Consider the following 19,603-nt stretch of genomic DNA (forward strand, 5'->3'; position numbering starts at 1 on the left):
CCCAGCCCTTCATCAGCGTAAGAAATCTGCTGCCAGGGGGATCTCGGAGCCGGCGCTGGGCTGGGACCGCATGTTTCAGATCACTGAAGCCACCAAATCCACACGCTTCAGGGCAGAAACGATGGGCACGCAGGCTCCTGCCTTCTTGCACATGGGATTCATGCATGGCCAGAGAGCTGTCGGGAGGCTGGGGCTTTTCAAAGGGTCTTCTCTTTCTTGGCTGACTCCTAAAGCTCCTCTGAGGTTTCGACCTGGGCTTGATTTTGGGATGTTTTCAAGGGCTTTGGGTTTGATCTCTGTAGCGCGAGAGGGCTTCAGCACGCACCTCTCGCTGGCATGCAGAGAGGAGACAGACCTCGGGACAGGTTTATATTAACTCTTCAAGGAGCGTGACCAGCCTTGGACGTGCCAAACAGCCAGGCGATGCTCCCTGCTTTGGACACGGTGCCCACCAGCCTGAGCCAGCTCCCTCTGACTTCCCAGCCCCAGCTCTGAGCAAACCCACCGAGTCCCGCTAAAGCCCTTCCTTCCCCATGACAGCTGCCGTTGCCATCCCATCGTTCAGGCTCGCTTTTTAGGCTCTATCTGTCTGCATTTTGGCACGTCCTCGGGTTGGTGTGAGGAACAGCTCCTTCTCTGGCAGGTTCCTTAGCCGGTCCTGTCAGAACAGTTAATTATTCAGGGCCAAACCGTGTCTAGATCAAATGAGTCAAGTTAGGATTATCAATGGAGGCAACGGAGCTCGGAGGCGTGCACCCCAGGTGAAGACGGGCTGAGTCCTAATTATGTGGGAATCTTCTTGCAGAAGATGCCAAGGGCAGTGATTTCTGCGTAATCCAACATGGGCTCTGGCTGGCTGAACTGCGAATAACTTGGGGATCTGGCAATTCATAAGGAGGAATAATAAATGGCATATCCAGAGAGGCATTCCCTCTGCAAATATACAGGCAACATACAGAGTAGAATAAAGTTGCAAGCTCACCAAAAGATCTGTTCGTCTTTTCAGTATGAAATTCATCCATCCATCCATCCATCTATCCATCCATCCCCAAACTTTTCCTCAAGTCACTATTCTTGGCCAAGCCTCTTAAATCCCCTTATACCACTCTGGTAACAGCACTGCTCTTCTCAGCCAGAAAATAGTCAAATGTGCCTGCGTACGGGTACAACAGACTGACCCATAAGGGCTTTGTGATTAGCTACTGACTTCTGTATGAAACGGCAAGAACCAGCATTTCAAGAAAAAAGAAGTCTCCAAAAGTAAAAACCATTAAGTCCTTAATTACACACTTCAGTAGCAAAGCAGAGCTGAGCAATAAGCATTGCTTTATGCTTTACCGACAAACGGCCGCCTAATCCGCAGACAACAGCTTGCGTTTTTCCTTTGCGTTAATATTTACCAACAGCTTCCAGAGAGTTTGCACAGGAACAGAAACCCAAGAATAACTTCAAGACCTGAAGTTAACAGAGTTACTCCATGATCTGATGCTGGATGAGACCAGAATCCCTTTGGGCTCTTTCTGGGATGGGCTTTGCAAGGCTAGGTGCTGCCTACCGCAACATCTACCATCTACCTGCGAACAAGCATGCCGAGACAACTTCACGTCAGGATGCACAGCACGTCCTGGCCACAGCTACCGAAGTCATCCAGGTCTGCGGAGGAAAGGCTCTCCTGCCAGAAACCGCCCCAGCTCAGCTTGTGCCACCTTTTCCCTTGCTGTTTCCCAATGAACCCAGCCTGGCTTCCCAGCTGAGCCAGCCCGCGCGACGTTTGCCCAAGCTCAGCAGCGGATACGCGCGCCGACAGCCTACACATGGCAGGGTGAGCCCTCTGATCGTCGTGTGGACTGGGGAAATTACCGGGATGCGCGTTCCTGGGGGGCGAGTGGGACCCAAGGGGTTTATTTTGGGACGCCAGCATCCACCGGGTTTTCTCATACTCGTGCCATGCACGTTGGCCTACATTTTGTCGCTATCCTGACAGCTCATTTAAGCAGAGATGTTTCCAAGGCTGCTGCTTGGGGAATTAGTCAAATGAACAATAAACGATGTCGGCTGCGATCACCAAATTGCCACTCGTTTACCGGAGCAGAGATGGTGACAGGGAGAGAAGCAGATGCTAACAACTTTGTCCTCCATTTAAATCCCCCTGTAATAACAATAAACAGCAAGAAAGGAGCAAAGAGGGACTCAAGAAGCGAAATCCCTTAGCAAAGCACCTGCAGGGTTGAGGTGGGTGCACCCCTGTCCCCATCCCGGCTCCTTCCCGTATCCCCTGCCTCATCATTCACACCCTGCTTGTCCCTGGCCACCTTCCCCACCCTCTGGCATGAAAGCAGAAAAACCTCAAACAGAGCTGAAGGTCTCTTCAATCAACGCCTTTCCGACCTCAGAAGCTCTAAGAGGATTCATTATTTATATCGCAGAAACACAAAAGCTTAGCATATTTTAAGCTGTTTGAAACGACTTCAAGGCAACTCTTCCTCTCTCTTCTTTTTTTTGACAAAACACATTGAGAAGTCTCCGAATCGAGCGGCAGGAGGAAACCCCCTTTTTCTTCCGAAAGGGAAAATAAAATGGAGGGATTGAGGGAGAGAAAGAAAAAAACCCCTGTGATCCAGCTGAGGATCACCAAGGAACACCCATCGGGGACGTTCCCCGCGAGATGCTGGCATAACCCTTCGACAGCCTCTTGCCTGACATTGCGTGGAGGCTACGGCAGTAGGAGAGGCGCAGGAGGCATCTCTGCTGCTTTACAAGTATAAGCACACACAGCCGTATCCTTCAGAGGCAGCAGAAGAGGTGCTGAGTGCTGGGTGTCTTTTTTTTTTTCCTCCTTCTCCCTCTTTTTACATTTTCAATTTAGTCACAGCATCTCTAATTTCCTTAGATCTGAAGCCACCTCGTGAGACTGGAAGGGAACGATATAGACGAAAGATGAGGGGAAAAAAACCACCAGTAATCTTGTAAAAGTCAGTTTTGAAAAATCAATTTTCTTGTGTGACAAGATTTGCTTAAGGCTTTTCGTTCTGTGAAATCAGCCCATCATCCTGCGGGAACGCATGAAGGAAGTGGCAAGTGTGGTTTGGAATAACTCAGATTAAAGACTGCTAAATTAGGCTTGAGAAGCTGCCACCTCTCCTTGCATAAGGAGAGGAGATCTGGCCAGAGGAGCCAACGATGCTCCCTGCCCAGTCACCTTCCCAGCCACCGGGAGACTGTCTCGAAGGAGAGGTGACCAACGAGGCTGGGAAAACACAACCGTCGGATCTCTCCGAACCCTACGGACGTTTAAAAGAAGCGTTAGCAGCTTTGCTTGGTAGCAAACCGTCAGGTCTTTGCTAGCACCCAGAGATTTGGGTGCAAAGTTTGCTGGAAATGAGAGGCTTTGGAGACAGGTTCGCTCCGACACTGGGGAACGGCAGTGCACGAGCAAAGTCTCGAAGACTTGTGAGGCTGCCAGCTCCCGCCCAGCAGGATGCCAGTGCTCCTGGCTGGCTGGGGACGGCCACCACCGTGGTGCACCCCAGGTTTCAGTGAGTCCTCCTCAAACATGCCGGCAAAACCCCTCTGCCAGTCCCCTCCATGGAGAGGCTCCATCCAACGCGGCCGTTTGGGCTGGCTGCTTCATCACTCATTTCATTCGCTACCTTTAATCGTTTCCACATCAGGGAGCGGTGCTCGAGAGTACAAAGCGCTTTCCTTCCCCCCCCTTTTTTTTTCCCCCTTGCCAGTCATCAGACTCTCTCTCCTCTACGCTCTTTCCTAATTAGTTCGAGCTGCCTCCGAACATCTCCCACCCGCTTGTTCCCATTACCCTGACAAGCCAGGGAATGGGAAGACAAATCTCCCCGTCCTCGCACCTCCACGAGCGAAGGGAGGCTCTGCCAGCCCCGTCTTCCCCGTCTCACCTGGAGCCGTGTGCCTCGGCGCAGCCCCCCCGGCAGCCCAGCCTCACTTCCCAGCTGCAGGGATATTTATGCCTTTGATTTTAATTTTTTTTTTTTTTTAAAAGCCTGTCTTTCCCCCTCTGCCTGCCACCCAGCCACGCTCCGCTCCCTGTCAGAGGGAGCTGGCAGATGGGGCTGATGCATCACGAAGGAGATCTGAAGAATTCATTCCCCGTTATTTTTTTCTTTGCCCAGCTTTCATTTTCACTTCAGAGCAAAGGTCCAGTTGTCTGGGAGGACGCTACAAAGACAAACCCAGGCAGGAAAACAGAGATAGTCAGGAAAAACGTTACAGTGCCGATAACTTGAGACCTCTGTGTGCTTTGCATTCATTTCAACTCCCGCTTTAGCTGCATTTTGCTATGTCTATAAATTAGATTTATTCTGTTGCTGCTGTGAAATGCCTGCGGGCCCCTTCTCCGCTCCGGCTTCTCTTGCCTCCCTTGCCAACTTTGGCTGCGGGAGGCAGCGGGAGAGGTGACAGCCCTGCCGAGGGACGGCATGCGGACTCGCAGTGTCCTGCCGCTGGACAGACGGCAGCCTCGGCTGTTGGAGGAGGAGGGAGCAGATGGGAGGAAGGCAGCAAAAACCGGGAGCGCGGGGGGCCAGAGCCTGCACGTTGGCATAAATGAGCAGATTCCTCACGCCAGACTGAAGGAGGAGGATAGTTTGGGGGGGGGGGAGAAGGTCCTAAGCGTGCCAAGAAACGGCTGCAAAACCAGAGTGACCGTTCCACCTGAAGATGCTGAGATGCCTCCTGCCTGGACCAGACGTCTGGTGAGCTGCTCCCTGGCCCAGCCTCTCTGCAGCCTCCCGGTGAGCAGGGACCCCTGAGGCTCTGCAGGACCATGCGGGGCTCCACCGGGTCCCCTTGCAGTCCCCAGCGGAGAGGTCCGGGTACTTTTTCCCCTGCGAGTGCGATGCCGAGCCTGATGGACGTGGGGGAGCACGCCCATGCGTCCATGGACTTCACACCTTGTCTGCGGTCGCTGGCTGCTCTGCAGCGTGTTTCAAACCCTTGACAGTCCCTTTTAAATATTAATAGAGGTGTGATTGTCATTTAATAAGAGCTTAATATTGCAGATCCCCTTCCATGGCACAGACTGCTGGGGAGACAAAAAATGTGCCAATTAGGTAGTGGTCTCAGTGATCAGAAGCTCTGGGGAATGCAGGGTACAGGAGGGATGTTCGCTTTTATTCTGGGCCTTTCATGAACGAGCAGAAGAAAACAAGCAACATTCCAAACACACCAACTCCCGGGAGACATTTTTCAAAGCCATCTGAATTTCATATTAAAATATATTCAGGTCTTACAGTGCCAGAACAGGGAAAACGGCCACGGCTGTGGCTTGGCTGCAGGCAGCGCCAGGCATGGCCATTAAATGGATCATTTGCCACTTCTCTGTCAATAGTTGCCAATGAAATGCATCGCCCTGAATCTCTGCATCGGCTTCCCACGATCCAATAATCCCTTCTGGCCTTTACAGCCTACAGATCTGTGAACATACTCTGCAGCAGCTACATGGAAGAGGCAGGGACAACTTTGGTGTCACGGAAAAGCATTCTTCAAAATGGAACGGAAAAGCAAACTTCAAATATGCCTCCCCCTGGCCTTTCTCCCGGGAACAGAGATGTGCGCATCCAGAAGCCCGGCTGACCAAGTGAAGGAGCAATGGAGAGCCAGCTGGAAGAGAGAGATCTGCTCCCAGTGCCTGGGGTGATTTCTTCTGCTGCTCAGTGGTCCTGGCAGCAGGAAACAATTCCTGAGACTCTTCTTTCCCTAAGACCCGAATTCCTCGGCTCTCTAGAGGAAGCACATGGCTTCATCATGGTCAGCCGAAGTAGGATGCATCCATCATCACTGCCTGGCCGTGGGGGTTGGCGCCCTTCACTCGAATCCTGCTTCGGATGCATCCCTGGGGGCAGCCCTCTGGCATGGGGGGACCCCATCCGAACAGCGCTGATCCCTGAGGAGGGAGCATGAGGAATTAGGGCTGGGAATCCCCGGCTGCCACCCACAAATCAATGCCTCGCTGACCTTCACTCTGAGCTTCCTCCTCTGCTACAACCAGACGCCTGGGGCAGGGGCTGTCTCTTCTCTTCTGCCTTGGGGATCTGTTTCGGAGAAGTTGGGTCTATGTGTTGAGCCCATGACTGATGGATGATGGAAGTGCTTCTAGCAACCAGTTGGCCCAGCCAGCCACGTTTACTGGGGCAGTGAAGGTGCAACGATTCACCCCCGCCAAGCACGGCCTGGCCATCTGCTCATCCCCTCCTCCGTTCCCCATCCCTTTGATAAGGCTCTCCCAGTCTTCCAACGCTCCTGGCTTTGCTCCTCTTCCACCCAACGTCAGCCAGCAGCACGCACTCGTATCGACTGGCTCTTTGCCACGTAGCAAAGCAATGCCGCGCCACGAGGGAGCTGGTTCAAGCGTCTGAGCAAACTTCCAAGCCGCAGGGGTGCAGTTTCCAGCAGGACATGGGGCGCGCACTCTCGGAGAACTTGACTTCTCCGTGGCAGCCTGAAGCATCTCATGAATAAGTCTGGTAAGATGCCAGCAGGTCCCAGCACTGTGCAGACGAGACTCAAAGTAAAAAGAGCAGCAACGCTCTGTGGAGTTTGAACTTCTCCTCTGGGTTTGTTAAAACAAAATGTGGGAATGCGTCTCCATGGAACGAACGCCTCTGAGACGGCACGGTGTAAGACAGGCAGGCCAAAGCACAGATGATGTGTATCATTATTTTCTCCTTCTCTTCCCAGAGCTCCTCAATATCAGGTGCAATTTTTCTATATCTACCCGAACCCCAACAAATCTGCCACGTTTGCCCCCAAAACGCTCGCAGACCTGTACTTTGGCATGACGTACGATCCCTTGGAGCCAGTAGATCTGTCAAAGGTGCTTGGGCTCTTCACCCCCGCGTCTCCCTGAGGCTGGGTGGGAAATGCCCACCCCGCATCCCAACCACAGCCAGGACCCTGGGGAGCAGGCTGAAGGAATGGGCCTGGCACTGGATCTCTTCCCTGTCATTGCCCCTTTGCAAGAGGAACAAGTCACATCTTTTTGTTTTCCCCTGCGTACAGGCGGAGGGAGGAGAGGACACTGTCCCCATCGGGTGCATTCGAGGGGCCAAACAAGAAGGTCTTTTCTACAGACCAGAGCCCAGCGAGCAAACCAAGGTTCCTGCTGCAAGCGGAGCCACGCGGTGCGTCGGCGATGACGGTGGGGCTGAGGACAGAGGGATGCTGTGGGCTGGCTCCGAGCTCCGGCACAGCCTGACCAGGCACCCTGTGGTCCAGGAAGGCAGCGTGGCTCAAGCCCTGACCTGCAGCTGCAGTTCATGAAGCTGGTTGATGCAGGAAGACCTTCACCAATATTTGGGCAGGCAGCACCTTTGGCTTCAGCCCAACAGGGGCCGGTGGAGCTTGCTTGGACCGCACAAAACGCAATACCCCTTCTGCTATAGGATGGGGAAGAAAAGGTGTAGCAGCATCCCCTGGGTGGCTGTTAAATAAACGCTTCCCAGCTCCTCCTGACCTCTGCTTCTGCTGCAGCATCAGCTGCATCTTCTGCCATGTCCTACACAATTACGGAGAGATGCGCATGTTGCTCACAGCTGCCGTGCTCAACGCCAGGGCCAGACGCCTTGCAGCAGCTGGGAAGGGATAGCTCTCTCTTTCCACCTCTGTCTGTTTGTCTGTCCGTCAGTCCCACGCCTTGTTTTGGAAGTGCAACGGTCCCCCGAACCGCAGCTGATGCTGGAGGGTGGCTCGAAATGTGCCCCCACCTCCGTCACTACAAAGATAACACGATTTGCCAAAGTCTCTGCTAGCCTTGGGGGTGAGAACACCGTATCAATGCGCGAGAGTGAGATATGTATTATTGCCCTGCCTCCACCAACTCCCCATCGCTCTGCAAAAATAATCATCATCGGAGGAGCCCAAAAGGCTGAGGGACTCTGCCTCTTGCAATATTAAACTTTCCCATTTTCTTCTGCCACTTTAAAGATTCTCTTTCTTACTGTGAGTGATAAATAATAACAGCAAAAAAACACCCCACAGACACACAACAGACATCAAAAGCCAAGAGAAGATTGGCAAATAGAGAGATCTGAAGTGAGCAAAGAGGAGGCCTGGTTGTGAGTCGGTTCACGTAGCCCCGACTTCTGTTGCTTTCCATTAATTTTACCCGCCATCACAGGTGGCAGAACAACGGCGACAGCTAATTACTCTCTCTCGCTTTCCCTTTCTTGCCCGTTTGCTTGCAGCAAAAGAAAGTCAGTAAATTCCCAAATTCCCCCCTCCCCATCCCAGAATCGTCCACCAAGAGGCAGAGGCGCGGGGGAAGCACGTTATTAGAGGAAGGCGAGGTGGTGCAATTTGCCCGCACATATGTTCGCTGCCTGGTGGAACCGTTTGCTGCCGCTGCTCCTCCAGCCTGGCACCGCGGCTACGTGATGCTCTGCCTGCAAACGAGCTGGCAGAGGCAGGCAGCGGCTCGAGGCAAGGGGAGAGGAAGGGGCAGCTTTCCCCCGTCGTTGCTGGGACACCAGGGAGCCACGTCCGTGGTGCTAAAGCAGATGGGGACGCGTCCACAGAGGTGCTGCCAAGCCCGGGTTCCCCTTGAGCCTTTTTCGATGCTGCGCTGGCAGCAGCAAGCAGCATTTCGGCGGGCTGAGCTGCTCTTTAGCTGCAAAGGGAACACGCTCCCAGGCGGAGATGGGATAAACCCAGGCCAGACGGGGTACGAGACCCTATAGAGGCCATAGGATACATCTGTGCAGAGTGCTCTGCATGGTGAGAGGGGAAACATGCCAATGAGCAAAACCCCTGCCGCCAGGGTTAATTCACCCCTCTGCCAAAAAAACCCCACTCACGCCTCACCGCGACACCTCGCCAGCCCTCTGCCCAACTCCCCCCGCTCGCTTTTGGTGACACTGGCCTGCGCCGCGTCCAAAAGCGAGTGACAGCCTGGGTGACATCGCGGGCGAACAAATCCCCCTGGGGAAAAACATGCTCCTCGTCAAGGAATTGTGGCTGCCAGGGAGGGAGGGGGATTGGGATTTCAGCTCCGGCTTCAGCTGCAGGGTGTCCTCGGCCAAGAAAAGGAGCAGAGGAACCGTGTCTCCAGCAAAGGACCCCCCTGCCCCAGCCCATCCCCAACACCACGAGATGCCAGCAGATTTTCGGGTGGAGGGGTTGTGGCTTTTCCTCCGGTTAGAAAACACCACCGAGGCCAAACGTTTCGCGGAAACCTGTCAATTTTGACAAAATGTCATTAAATCCCCGCCCAGAAGAGAAGATGCGGCGCAGGCTGTAACTTTCCACTCCGGCTCTGGGAGCAGGTTGCTCCGAGGTCTCCTTTCTAACCGAGTTTTCCTTGCATTAAAACCAGACGTATGTGATGTATTATATAAGAGAGCATGAAGAAAACCTCTTAAGGAAAAAGCAGCTGCCTTGATTTCATCAAAGTTATATTCTCTAGGAGGGGTTTGGGTGGGGGCAGAAGGAGATTTTTATCTCCTGGGAAATTTTATTGAATTTTGCTTCTTTTCCCTTACCGCCCTAACGAAGCGAGTGAGGGGTCTGTGCTTAAAACCCCAGGACCGGCTTAGCGGCTAACGAGCAGCATGGTTCACGGATGCTTCCCAGCCGAGCATCTTTGGGTGAAGCCTTTGGGTGAGATGCTCGACCTCGCTCCCTTTCCCCAAGCAGAAAAACCCAGGGTGCAAACCCCGGGCAAAACTTATCACCCCTTGCAAACTCAAGCAAGGTGACAGCTTGCTTGTGTATTCGAAGCAGGGATGGCCCTGCAGAGCTGGCTGTGGATTTATGCCCAGAAAAGGGGATTTATGTTGTTTAGACTTTTTTCCTTTGTGCTCAGAGCTGTTTACTGACAAACATATTGGGAGGTATTAAAAATAAATGTCGGCTGAAGACCAAGATCTGGTATCTCTATCTGAGAACGAGGGAAGCCATAGGAGATGTATTAGAGTGGTTCTCTCCCCGGGGAGAAAAAAAATATCACACTTTCTCTCTATTGTTTGTTTTTAAGGCAGAATAAGTTCATTTTCATCAGTGACGGGGTCCCGAGTGGCCCTGGGGATGACACCGAGCTCATGTTCTGCCTTTTCACACCTTCGAGTACCTCAGTCCTGGGGCTTTACGCGTCCCACCCCTTCGCCCACCTCCCCTCCCAACCAGCGGCGAGGTGCAGGGGCCTCCTTGCTCGATGTCCCGCTCCGGAGGATTCCAGGCTTCGGTGCCGGAACATCTGCCGCCTTTATGTAGTTACTGAAGAGCTTTGGGATCTTTTGGAAGGGAAATGAATCCCCCCCCCCCAATCAATCAGAGCCATTCAGTGGAAGGGAGCCCCACCGAGTGCTGCTGAATTCTGTTTGCTTGTCGCAGGTAGGGAAAAAGCCCTGTGTGATGCTAACATGTTAAGGGAACTTAGGAAATGAGAAACCCAAAATGCTTAAATTTTTCATGCCTAGTTTTTTTTTTTTTCCCCAAAAATCCCTTTTATGAGAAAGCGTAACCTGAAAAAACCATGCAGTTAGTTTTCATAGTCAAGTCCATCGTGAAGAGAGTCACGAAGCGCTTTGCAGCAAAGCAGGAATCCCGGTGCTCAGGCAACGGGCAGGGTGACGTGGCCTTGGGACGGGCAGCAAGGGAAGAAGGGGGCTGTGGGTGCCATCTGCCTAACGAGACGGCACCGAAGACGGGAGAAGCGTGGCGGGTCCATCTGCTCTTTGGTGCGGAAAAGCAATCCAGCATTGGTTCGGCCAGAGAGAGCCATATACCCAGAGGGTGGAAACACCCAAGAAGAAGGAGAAAACCCGGACGGGAGCCTTCAAAGCTGCTCCACGGTACAGGGGATCGGCCCAGTGGGGGTTCAGGGATGACGGGAAAGCCCCTGTTGCTGAGGATCGGGCTAGATGCCCCGTCTTTGGAGCAGAAATTTTGCCAGGCTCTTGCCACCATCTGGTTCCTCGGCCAAAGGTGGTTGCTTTGCCTCCGACTCTACCAGAATCAATCACGGCGTAAGACCCACGTGGGACGTTCGCCCAGATCCTTCCCCAGATTGTCACGCGCTTCGTTTTCCTCCTAACTGTAAATATGAAAACAGGGCTATTTGTATCTTTGACATTAATTGACTTCTCAAATTAATAACTCTTCTGTGTAACTAGGAATGCAATTATTGCTTTGTTGTGCTGATACCAGATATCCAGCCGGAAGGAATCGCTCCTACCAGCAAACTCGATTGTACTAATTAAGCTGTACGAGCCTAACAGGAGGCGGGTCACGGTAACCTGTCCCTGGAGGTGCCTCCTCTGTTATTATCAACTGACGCTGTTGCAAAACCAGAACTGATGGCATGCCTGTGCTCGTAACTTCGAGGCAGGAGGGATGAGCGGCTGATTGCAGCGGTGGCATGGGGGGGGACCTGGTTGCTGTGAAATGTCTCTGTGTTGGTTCAGACACGGGCCCGCCTGGCCAAGAGTTGGAGCCAGGAGGCTGAGCACGATGCTTTCTTCTCCCAACGTGTGATGACAGCCCACGCCGCTTTCCATACCAGTATTTTTGTCTGCTTAGGCCAAGAAACCTTTGAGAGAAGGGGTGTTTTCTCATGCTAGCAGCCCTCATGCCCATTCCCAGGAGCCCACGGCAGCGACTCTACTTGGTGCAGAGCCATCTGCTCACCTTCCGCACTGAACAAGACCGACTGAACGCAACACGATGAGCAACGAGCCTCGCTGCCGCAGGATAAAGCTGGGGCTGGGGTCCCACGCATCAATCCCTGCAGTATCCTGGTGACTACTGAGACCAAAGGAGGCCTGGGACTGCCTCGGCGTAGGGCTGCAGGCAGGGAGCCCCACCATCCCAGCCCTACTGCAGTTGCAAGCGATGCATTCTCTCCTCCTGCAATTCTCCCCCTGCGACGGCCTCATCAGTGCCAAACAGCCCCTCAACCGCTCGTGCCCTGCTCCAAGCTCACCGTGGCCAGTGGAGGGGCACTGGAGACCCTGGCTAGCAGCGACGATCCCACCCACTCAAGGAGAATGTCCCACTCAAGGAGCATGTCCCACTCAAGAAGAGCCCATCCCCTACGTCCCTCCATGTCTCCAGCCCGGGCACCTCTGCTCTGGCCTCTTCTGAGCTCTGCTCCACGCTGCTGGGGTTAGAAAGGCTTACGACGGTTGCTTAAGGGTTACACGGAGACGGCAACGGAGTTGTATTGTTCAAATCATAAAAGAGTATGCAAAAAACAAAGGAATTTTCCCATAATAGACTTTTCACTCGGCGCGCTTTGCTCGTTATGTCCCCAAACAGATGGCTCCGCCAGCTCGGTGCCAGGCCTCTTAATCCACTCCAAAGCGCCAGTGAATCTCTGACCGAGGACTTGCTGCATGCAGCAAAACGTAGCAGACGGCCGAACGCGGAGGCAATTGAAGCCTCTCAACGCCTAACAACATCATCGAGGCAAGAGCAGCGTCGGGGAGCCATCGGAGCGGGGATGCTGGGAAGAGGACCGCGGCCGCCTTACCTGTACTGGGTGACGGCAGGGTTGGCCTTGGCGGAGCAGTGGAACTTGACAGTGTTGTCCTCAAGGACCGGCTGCGGCTCCACGGACAAGTTCACCAGGGGTGGGTCTGCAAAGAGACAGCGACAAGGCCGTGAGCAACCCAAAGACGTGGCACAGCACCCCCTTGCCTGCTGCCTGCCAGGCTGCTGAGTCTGGAAAGCAAAAGTTGGTCGTAAGAAAACATGGCAAAAGCCCTGAGACTCCTTGATGCTGTGATATAATGTTTAGGGCTTTGTAAGACAGGCTCATGTCACGCACACCGCTCTTGTCTTGGAGGGCTTCAGTAAATACGACAGAAAGGAGAGCCACGCACCCCATTCGATGCAGCATTTCACTTAAAAAACGTTAACGCTGGCTCTGATTCCCGTTTAAGGACATAAACTTGCCTGCTTTGAAAAGCTCCCATTTAATATCTCGCTGTGCAATGATGATCTTTTGTCTATCCGCTAACTTGAAAGTGGCATTTCTGCTCTTTCATCAGACTAATCATCTCTGCCAAGCCCTTATTGGTGTCACAGGCCTTTCGGTTCTACCGGCTGGTGCTCGGTTTCTCTTCTTTTTACATGATACGCATCTAAATGCTTTAGCGGCAAAGAAAATTTAGGAGAGAACGGATGAAAGCAAGAGAGAAGAGAAAAGGGTGCAATGTTTAGATGGGGAAAAAGAATATCCAGAGTTGTTTTAATTTTTAATGATACCTGAGAGGGGGGGTTAGCCCTCCAGCTTTAAGTTTTAAGGATAGGACCTCATTTGAGGGAAAAAGCAGAAAGAAAAGGCCTTGCGGGGAGTTTTTCTAGGTGCCTGAAGAACCAGTTGTCCTGTTGGAGACTGCGTTGTGGCTGCGGAGAGGAGCTGAGGCCAGCTCATCGATCCGGCTAAGGGGCTCTCCTGCCCTTAGCGGGGGAGTCTGATGCAGCCTATGCAAAAATACACCCTAAAATAGGATGTGCTCCATGTTCACCTCTACCTGCTGCCTCTCTCCTCTTCCTAAATATCTCAGCAGCATCCTTCCGCTGCTCAGCCACCCTCCCAAGCAGATGGGGCTGGGGGTCAGTCCTGCTGAGCTGAGGGAAGCCGAGCTGGTTGGTAGCCGCTGGCCCAGGGGACCTCCCTTAGCATCACGTGCGGGTGGGCATCCCAGTGCCCGGCGCTGGAGAAGGGGGTCAGTGTTGCAGGACATGGTTTAGTGGCTTAGGGACATGGTTTAGATGTGGACTTGGCAGTGCTGGGTTAACAGTTGGACCTGATGATCTTCAAGGTCTTTTCCAACCTAAACGATTCTGTGATGCTCCATTTACTGCTCGGATGCTGTGAAGCCACGAAGCCGTGGCTCTAACGCAAGCTCAAGGAGTGCCATTGTGCTTAATAGAGACAATTCGGCTTCTCTCTCCACCGTACACAAATCAGGGGCCTGCTGGAGAGATTTGGCTCGCTGGAAACTGCTCAACGCCTTTGCTTGAGGGTAGGGGCTCTAACTGGGCACGCTGATGCGAGAACAGCTTGACTTCTGGATCCCACTTTGCAAAGGTAACGGCAAGGGGCGAAGCCTCACGCGTACGAGGAGCTGCGGAGGAAAAAGCGATGCGGTCCGCCAAGGCACGGGAAGGGTTGGCGCTGGCAGAGCTGCAGGGGAGGAGAGGAAAGCAGCAAGCCTGTCCGTGTGCCGGGAGAGCAGGACAGCATCCAAAGCAACCCTGCATTATTCCAGCCTGTCTCTCCCTGCCCGGAGTGGGATGGGGTTGGGATGGCCCCTTGCAGCAAGGCTGGGGACGAAGGGGGAGTCTCCGAGGCGGCCTCGGCAGCGGCCTTGGCTGGGTGAGACGGGAGAGGGAAGGCAGCGGCCGGCGGCATATTGCAGTGCCTCCTCCTCCGCCGCGTCCCCAACTTCTTCGGCCTCGTGCTATTTACCCAGCCAGAGCCCCGCTTTGTTGCGAGCAAAGCCACCTGCCTTCTCGATGGGAAATTATGACAGGGAAATTATAGGTATTTTCAATTTACCCTAATCTCATTTTAAAATGTGCAATTCAAATGACAATAAAGATGGGTGCAGTTGGGAATATAAATGAGCTTCCCTAACGTAACAGCCCGGAGATATATAGTGGGCTCCTAATTCATTTGCAGGCATCCTGACACTTCCCTATTGTTATACAACAGCAGCTAATCACCTTCCTTTGTTAACTATGAATCACACTTCTCTTTAGTAGCTTCCCCATTGTTTGATGGTTTCGTAGCTGTGCTTACGATTTACAGAGGAGCCTCTTTGTATTAAAATGAGCCCGGTTCCCTCCTGCCCTCAAAATAAAAAAAAAATAAAAAAAAAAAATGGAGATTAAAAAGAAAAATAAAAGCAAAAGAGCAAAGGAAATGAATTGAAGTCTTTGATCTTGCCTTTCGCAAATGGGATTGGGCTTTCTAATATTGAGGTAGCTTCCCTGCGAGGCGGCGGGTGCCGCGGATAGCGTGGGTTTGCGTGTGCGAGTGTGTTTTGCGGTCTTTTAAAGCAGAAAAAAAAAAAAGAAGAGACAAATTGTAACTCATCAGAATGTAATTCCACTCGGTTGCAATTATAATTCCTGCCTGGCTTCTTGTAATTAATTTGAATGATGGAATCGGATAGAGCTAGCCTACAGGCAGCCGGGAGGAGAGCGTGCATGCAAATGCTCGCACGCCCAGGTACCGCGTGTCCCGGCGAGCACGCTCGCACCGGGGGACCAGCATCGCTCCTCGCCAGCCGTGCAGGCAGCGAGGCACCCGAGCAAACCCCTCAGCTCCCGCGATTCGAAATCAGCACCTGGGACGCGATCGCTGGGGTGGCGGGCTGAGCTCCACGGGCTGCAGGCACCGTGCCGCCTCTTGCACTGCTGCCTCTTGGGCCCTTCCAAACCTCTACCCTGAATCCAAAAGCAGCCTGCGGGCCAAATGAGCAGGAACGAGGAGCTGGAAGCAGACTAAGATGCCTCTTCAGCTCGGGGCTTTCACACTCCTCAGTGGGAAGCACAAAAGGGAATCAAATACTCCAGTGCTACATGGATGAACGCAGCAGGAGACCCTGCAACACAGCGACGTGGCCCGCGGTTTGCTCATCGCCCTGGTCCACGACCCCCCGCTTGCTTTCTCCTACTCCCACCTCCTGCAAAAAACACAGACGCAGTCAAATCCCTTCTCGCCATGAAAAAAAAAGGTGTAAAAACGAGCAACTGCACATGTGTGTGCAGAGGCTTGGAGCGAATGGCTTTGGGTAAGCAATAACCCTGCTCCTCCCATCCCGGCACGCTGGCTCTGCGTTTCCATAGAGCCACTGGGCTCTGGCAGTATAAATAGTTTATGGCATATCAAACTATTAAACATGATTTTAATCCCACTTGTGATGTTCGGCGCATAACTCACAGGAGGCTGACTTTGATGTGGCTGGTGGAACGGAAATCACATTGAACAGATGTTCCAGCTGGAGTCGCTTAGTGTTGCCATTACAGACCCTGCTCTGCGCTTTTTTTTTTTTTTTTTTCCCCCAGTTCCTTTTTTTTTCCCCTTTTTTTTCTTTTTTGGAAGGGGAGGGTTTTATGACTCAGCTATTTCATTGCTGCTAAGATGGTCAGGCAGTGCCTGCCTGAGATTGATGGGAGCCAAACTTCAGCTTTGCATCAGCTGAAAGAAGATATTCTCTCCCACCACGTGCATACACCCTCCGTAGGAAATAACGTTTGTTTGCTGAGCGTGAGCATTTTTGATGCTCTTTTGAGTGGCAAAAGAAAACGAAAGCAGGAGGAGTGATTTACCAGGCTGCTGCTTCCTGGGAGGGATTATTTTTGGCCGGGATTATTTTGCAAGGCCGTCTCTTTTGAACTGTGCAGCTGGGCAATGTTTGCTATGGTGTGAACAGCAGAGGGAGAGATGTGCAGGCTCCGGGGTGAAACGCGGCAGGTTGGGCAGGGCTGGGGAAAGCTCACCAGCCAAAACCTGCTGCCTACCTCCTTATCCTTGTAGAAACCACTTCTTTTTTCCCCTCGAGGTGCTGCTTCTCTGCTTGAAGATGGAAGAAGAGGAAGGACCTCCTTTCATCGCCGGGGTGTGCAGCCTACCTTGCCTTTGCAGCCAGCCTTGCCCAGGACAGTTCCCCAGGAGAAACGAGTGGCTCAGATAATTTTTGCTTAAGGGAAGTACCTTTAGCTCTTCCCAAAGTGCCAGCTGCCTACCAGGTTGGGAGTGAAACCTAACGGACCGGCAGCAGCTAGAGCAGGCTCTTGCATCCAGGACGAAATCCACCCCACCGCAGGCTGGTTAATCCATCTTGGTATTTTTCTATCCCTCCATCACCCATCCAGCACTGGGAAACTGATATCCTCATTAGACCCCATTAAGAACAACATACTTTTAATAGCTGGATAGGATATTATTATTATTACTTTCACAGCACGGAGTATTTAATGGCTCGGAGTGGAAATTGGTGTTCTTTATTGGGTCTTACTCTTCTCAAAACAGATTCCATCAGGCTCCGGGATTCAGCTCACGTCTCCTGCCCCGCACCGTACTGCACCGTGTAATGATGTCTCCGGCTTTGCGTTGTTTGTGAGAACGCGTGTGCATCTCCAGCTATTGTAACTGTTTGCCGGCTGTGAAATAACCCATGCTATTATCTCATTTTATCTGGCCGGTTCTGTCAGGACATGCTATCCGGCGACCCAAGAGCCTGTTAATCTTCCAGCAGCAAAAGCTGCAAGTCTTAAATGGTGCATTTTCTGCTGTGCTTGAGTTTGTTCAGCCAGTTTTAATTGGACCCTGGAAAGCAGCTGGCATGCTAATATTGAACACCCTGCATTTGCAAATTGTTGGTAAATACAGCTGCAGGAATTGTGTGTGCAAATGAAGCCCGGCTGGAGGGAGGTCAGGATGAGCCCGAGAGCAGCAGCTCTTGCAGAGGAGGAGGGAAGAGATCTGCGAAACGTGAATTTTTGAGGAAGGAAGATTTTCCTTCATGGATTTACAGTAAAGGGAAATGATACGGCTCTCGACACACACCTGCCCCCATCAGATGGTGATTGACACTAGCTGTATTTCACAGCAGGGAGACTTCCCACCGATTAGGTGTCTAACATGCTATCTCAGTGGAGAACAATACAAAAAACTTACTGTTGAACAGCTTGTAAGACTGGAAACACGCGTTTTTGTACCAGAAATCTTAATGGGCCTTATCTCTGCTACTGGCCGCGTCCAGAGATGTTGCTTTGTCAACCAAAGACAACTGGGATACATCCCTGCTCCAGAGAGCCCAGAGGCCTGGATCAGGGCACGCATCCGTCCCCGTGCAACGCCCAGCGGCCACCCAGAGCATGGCAGCTGGTGCTGCTTTTGCTCAAAACCAGGGACACAAGATGGAAAAGTTGGGAAGCAGCTGGTCCCCAGGAGTGTTCACGTCCGTCTGGTGCCCCAGGAAGCTCAGAAGAGATGAGATCTCTTGTCTCTGACTTCACCATATCCGTGTACCAGTAAATCCCAGTAAAGGGAAACCCCCAAACCCCAGCATCCCGCTCCTGTCTGGAGTCAGACCCATGCGGGCAGCCCTGGGGCAGCGATGGAGAGAGCAGGGAGGTTGGGATCACACAGCACCCAGAGGCAGCTCAGCCGGCCGTGTACTCACGCTGGATATCAATGGTGACGGAGGTCTCCTTCCCGCTGGGAATGGCTTTGTTGGTGGCGCGGCAGACGATGCTCTCCCCGTTCTCAATGTCGGAGGGGGCGATGAAAAGGGTGCTCATGATACTCTCCCTCTTGCCGTCACGGAGAAGGGTCTGCGGGGGGAGAAACAGAGATGAGAAAAGGCAGTTTCCTACAGGAGCGGGGCCTGTGCCCTGGCCAAGAGTCGTGCCAGGCTCTGCACGCACACAGCTAGCCCTCGCGCGTAGGAGTTTCTCAGCCAAGCAGCGCGCTCTGCAGTAACAGTTCCTCTGGCTGGAACCTGCCAAGAAGCCTTAGGGAAATAGCAGAGACAAATTTCACTGCACTTCCCTGGGAACTGGGCACTTAACTCCCATCTGCTTCCCTCCAGCCCTGCTGTGCCCAGCCCTGGGAATCACAGCTCCAGCGAGATACATGTCACCCGCTGTCCCAGGAAAGAGGGAGCCGGGGGACAGAGAGGGCAACCGGCTTCTTGAACCTGCTGTCACCTTCTGCACCTATGCCAGGTGAGGGCAAAAAGCTGCCTGGGCCACTTTACATAGTGATGAGCAGTGATGCCGGCCGCCAGCAGCACGGGACTGATCCTGGCCATGGGTCCCTGGCTGCCGTGCAGTGGTCCAGCCCGGCCCATGGTAAATGATCACCACTCTGGCTCGCCTCGTGCTGGTGACCGCCGTAATGGACACCCGAGGATGCTGGAGATCCACAACCTCGAGCTTGGTACAGCAGTGGTTAACCTGCTCTGTCGGCTCAGCTTTGGCACCTTGTTTCTTCCCTGGACTTATCTGACTTTGACTTCCAGCCGTGGTGGCCTGCCATGCCTTTATCGGCGAGCCCCGGGAGCCCTGCCTTATCAAACTCCTAATCCTCCTGCAAGCTCTTACAGACCGTGGTCACGCCACCCCGTAGCCCTGTCTTTGGTAAACTTTGAGCCCTCGGAGGTTCTCAACATGTTGCATGGTTTTCAATCTTTTAATCATCCTCTGGGCCTTCCTCTGACCTCTCTGCAGTTTATCGACGCCCTCCGGGGACCAGAAATGCCAGAAACACAGCTTTTCCCAGCCGCTGATAAGTGCCCATGGATACACGCATCCCATAACTATGTATTTTGGACCCTGCCGGACAGTTTTTCTCTCTAAGTCTGTATCCTTCAAGTTTCCTCCTCAAAATGTAAGATAAATGCTTTACTGAATTATAAACATATGGCAGCAAGACTAATGCTTTCACCACCTGGGTTCAGCGTGACACAGCGTTCATGCACACAGGTTTGTGTCTCTCTCAGGCACTAGACAAGGCATGGTGCTGAGCAATTGTCACCACAATCAGCCCAGAAGCTGGGGAGAAGCAGGCCCAAGACCTATCAGTACGTGATTGTCAGGGTCTGAACGCACC

General features: G+C 52.9%; 1 protein-coding gene across 2 annotated transcripts in view; it reads right to left on the bottom strand.

Moving 5' to 3' along the window:
- Positions 1-19,603, bottom strand: part of KIRREL3 (kirre like nephrin family adhesion molecule 3) — a 137,336-nt gene that overhangs the window by 33,398 nt on the left and 84,335 nt on the right. For both annotated transcript variants that reach the window (XM_087763471.1, XM_087763472.1), the window contains 2 exons: positions 18,174-18,324; positions 12,500-12,605 (listed from right to left, as the gene is read on the bottom strand). In XM_087763471.1, the coding sequence (XP_087619597.1) occupies positions 12,500-12,605; positions 18,174-18,324 (257 nt within the window). The remainder of the gene's footprint in view (positions 1-12,499; positions 12,606-18,173; positions 18,325-19,603) is intronic.

The sequence above is a fragment of the Nipponia nippon genome, unplaced genomic scaffold (genome assembly GCF_047370975.1).
Source record: "Nipponia nippon isolate SJK-2023a ecotype South Korea unplaced genomic scaffold, ASM4737097v1 scaffold_28, whole genome shotgun sequence".
NCBI lineage: Eukaryota > Metazoa > Chordata > Aves > Pelecaniformes > Threskiornithidae > Nipponia > Nipponia nippon.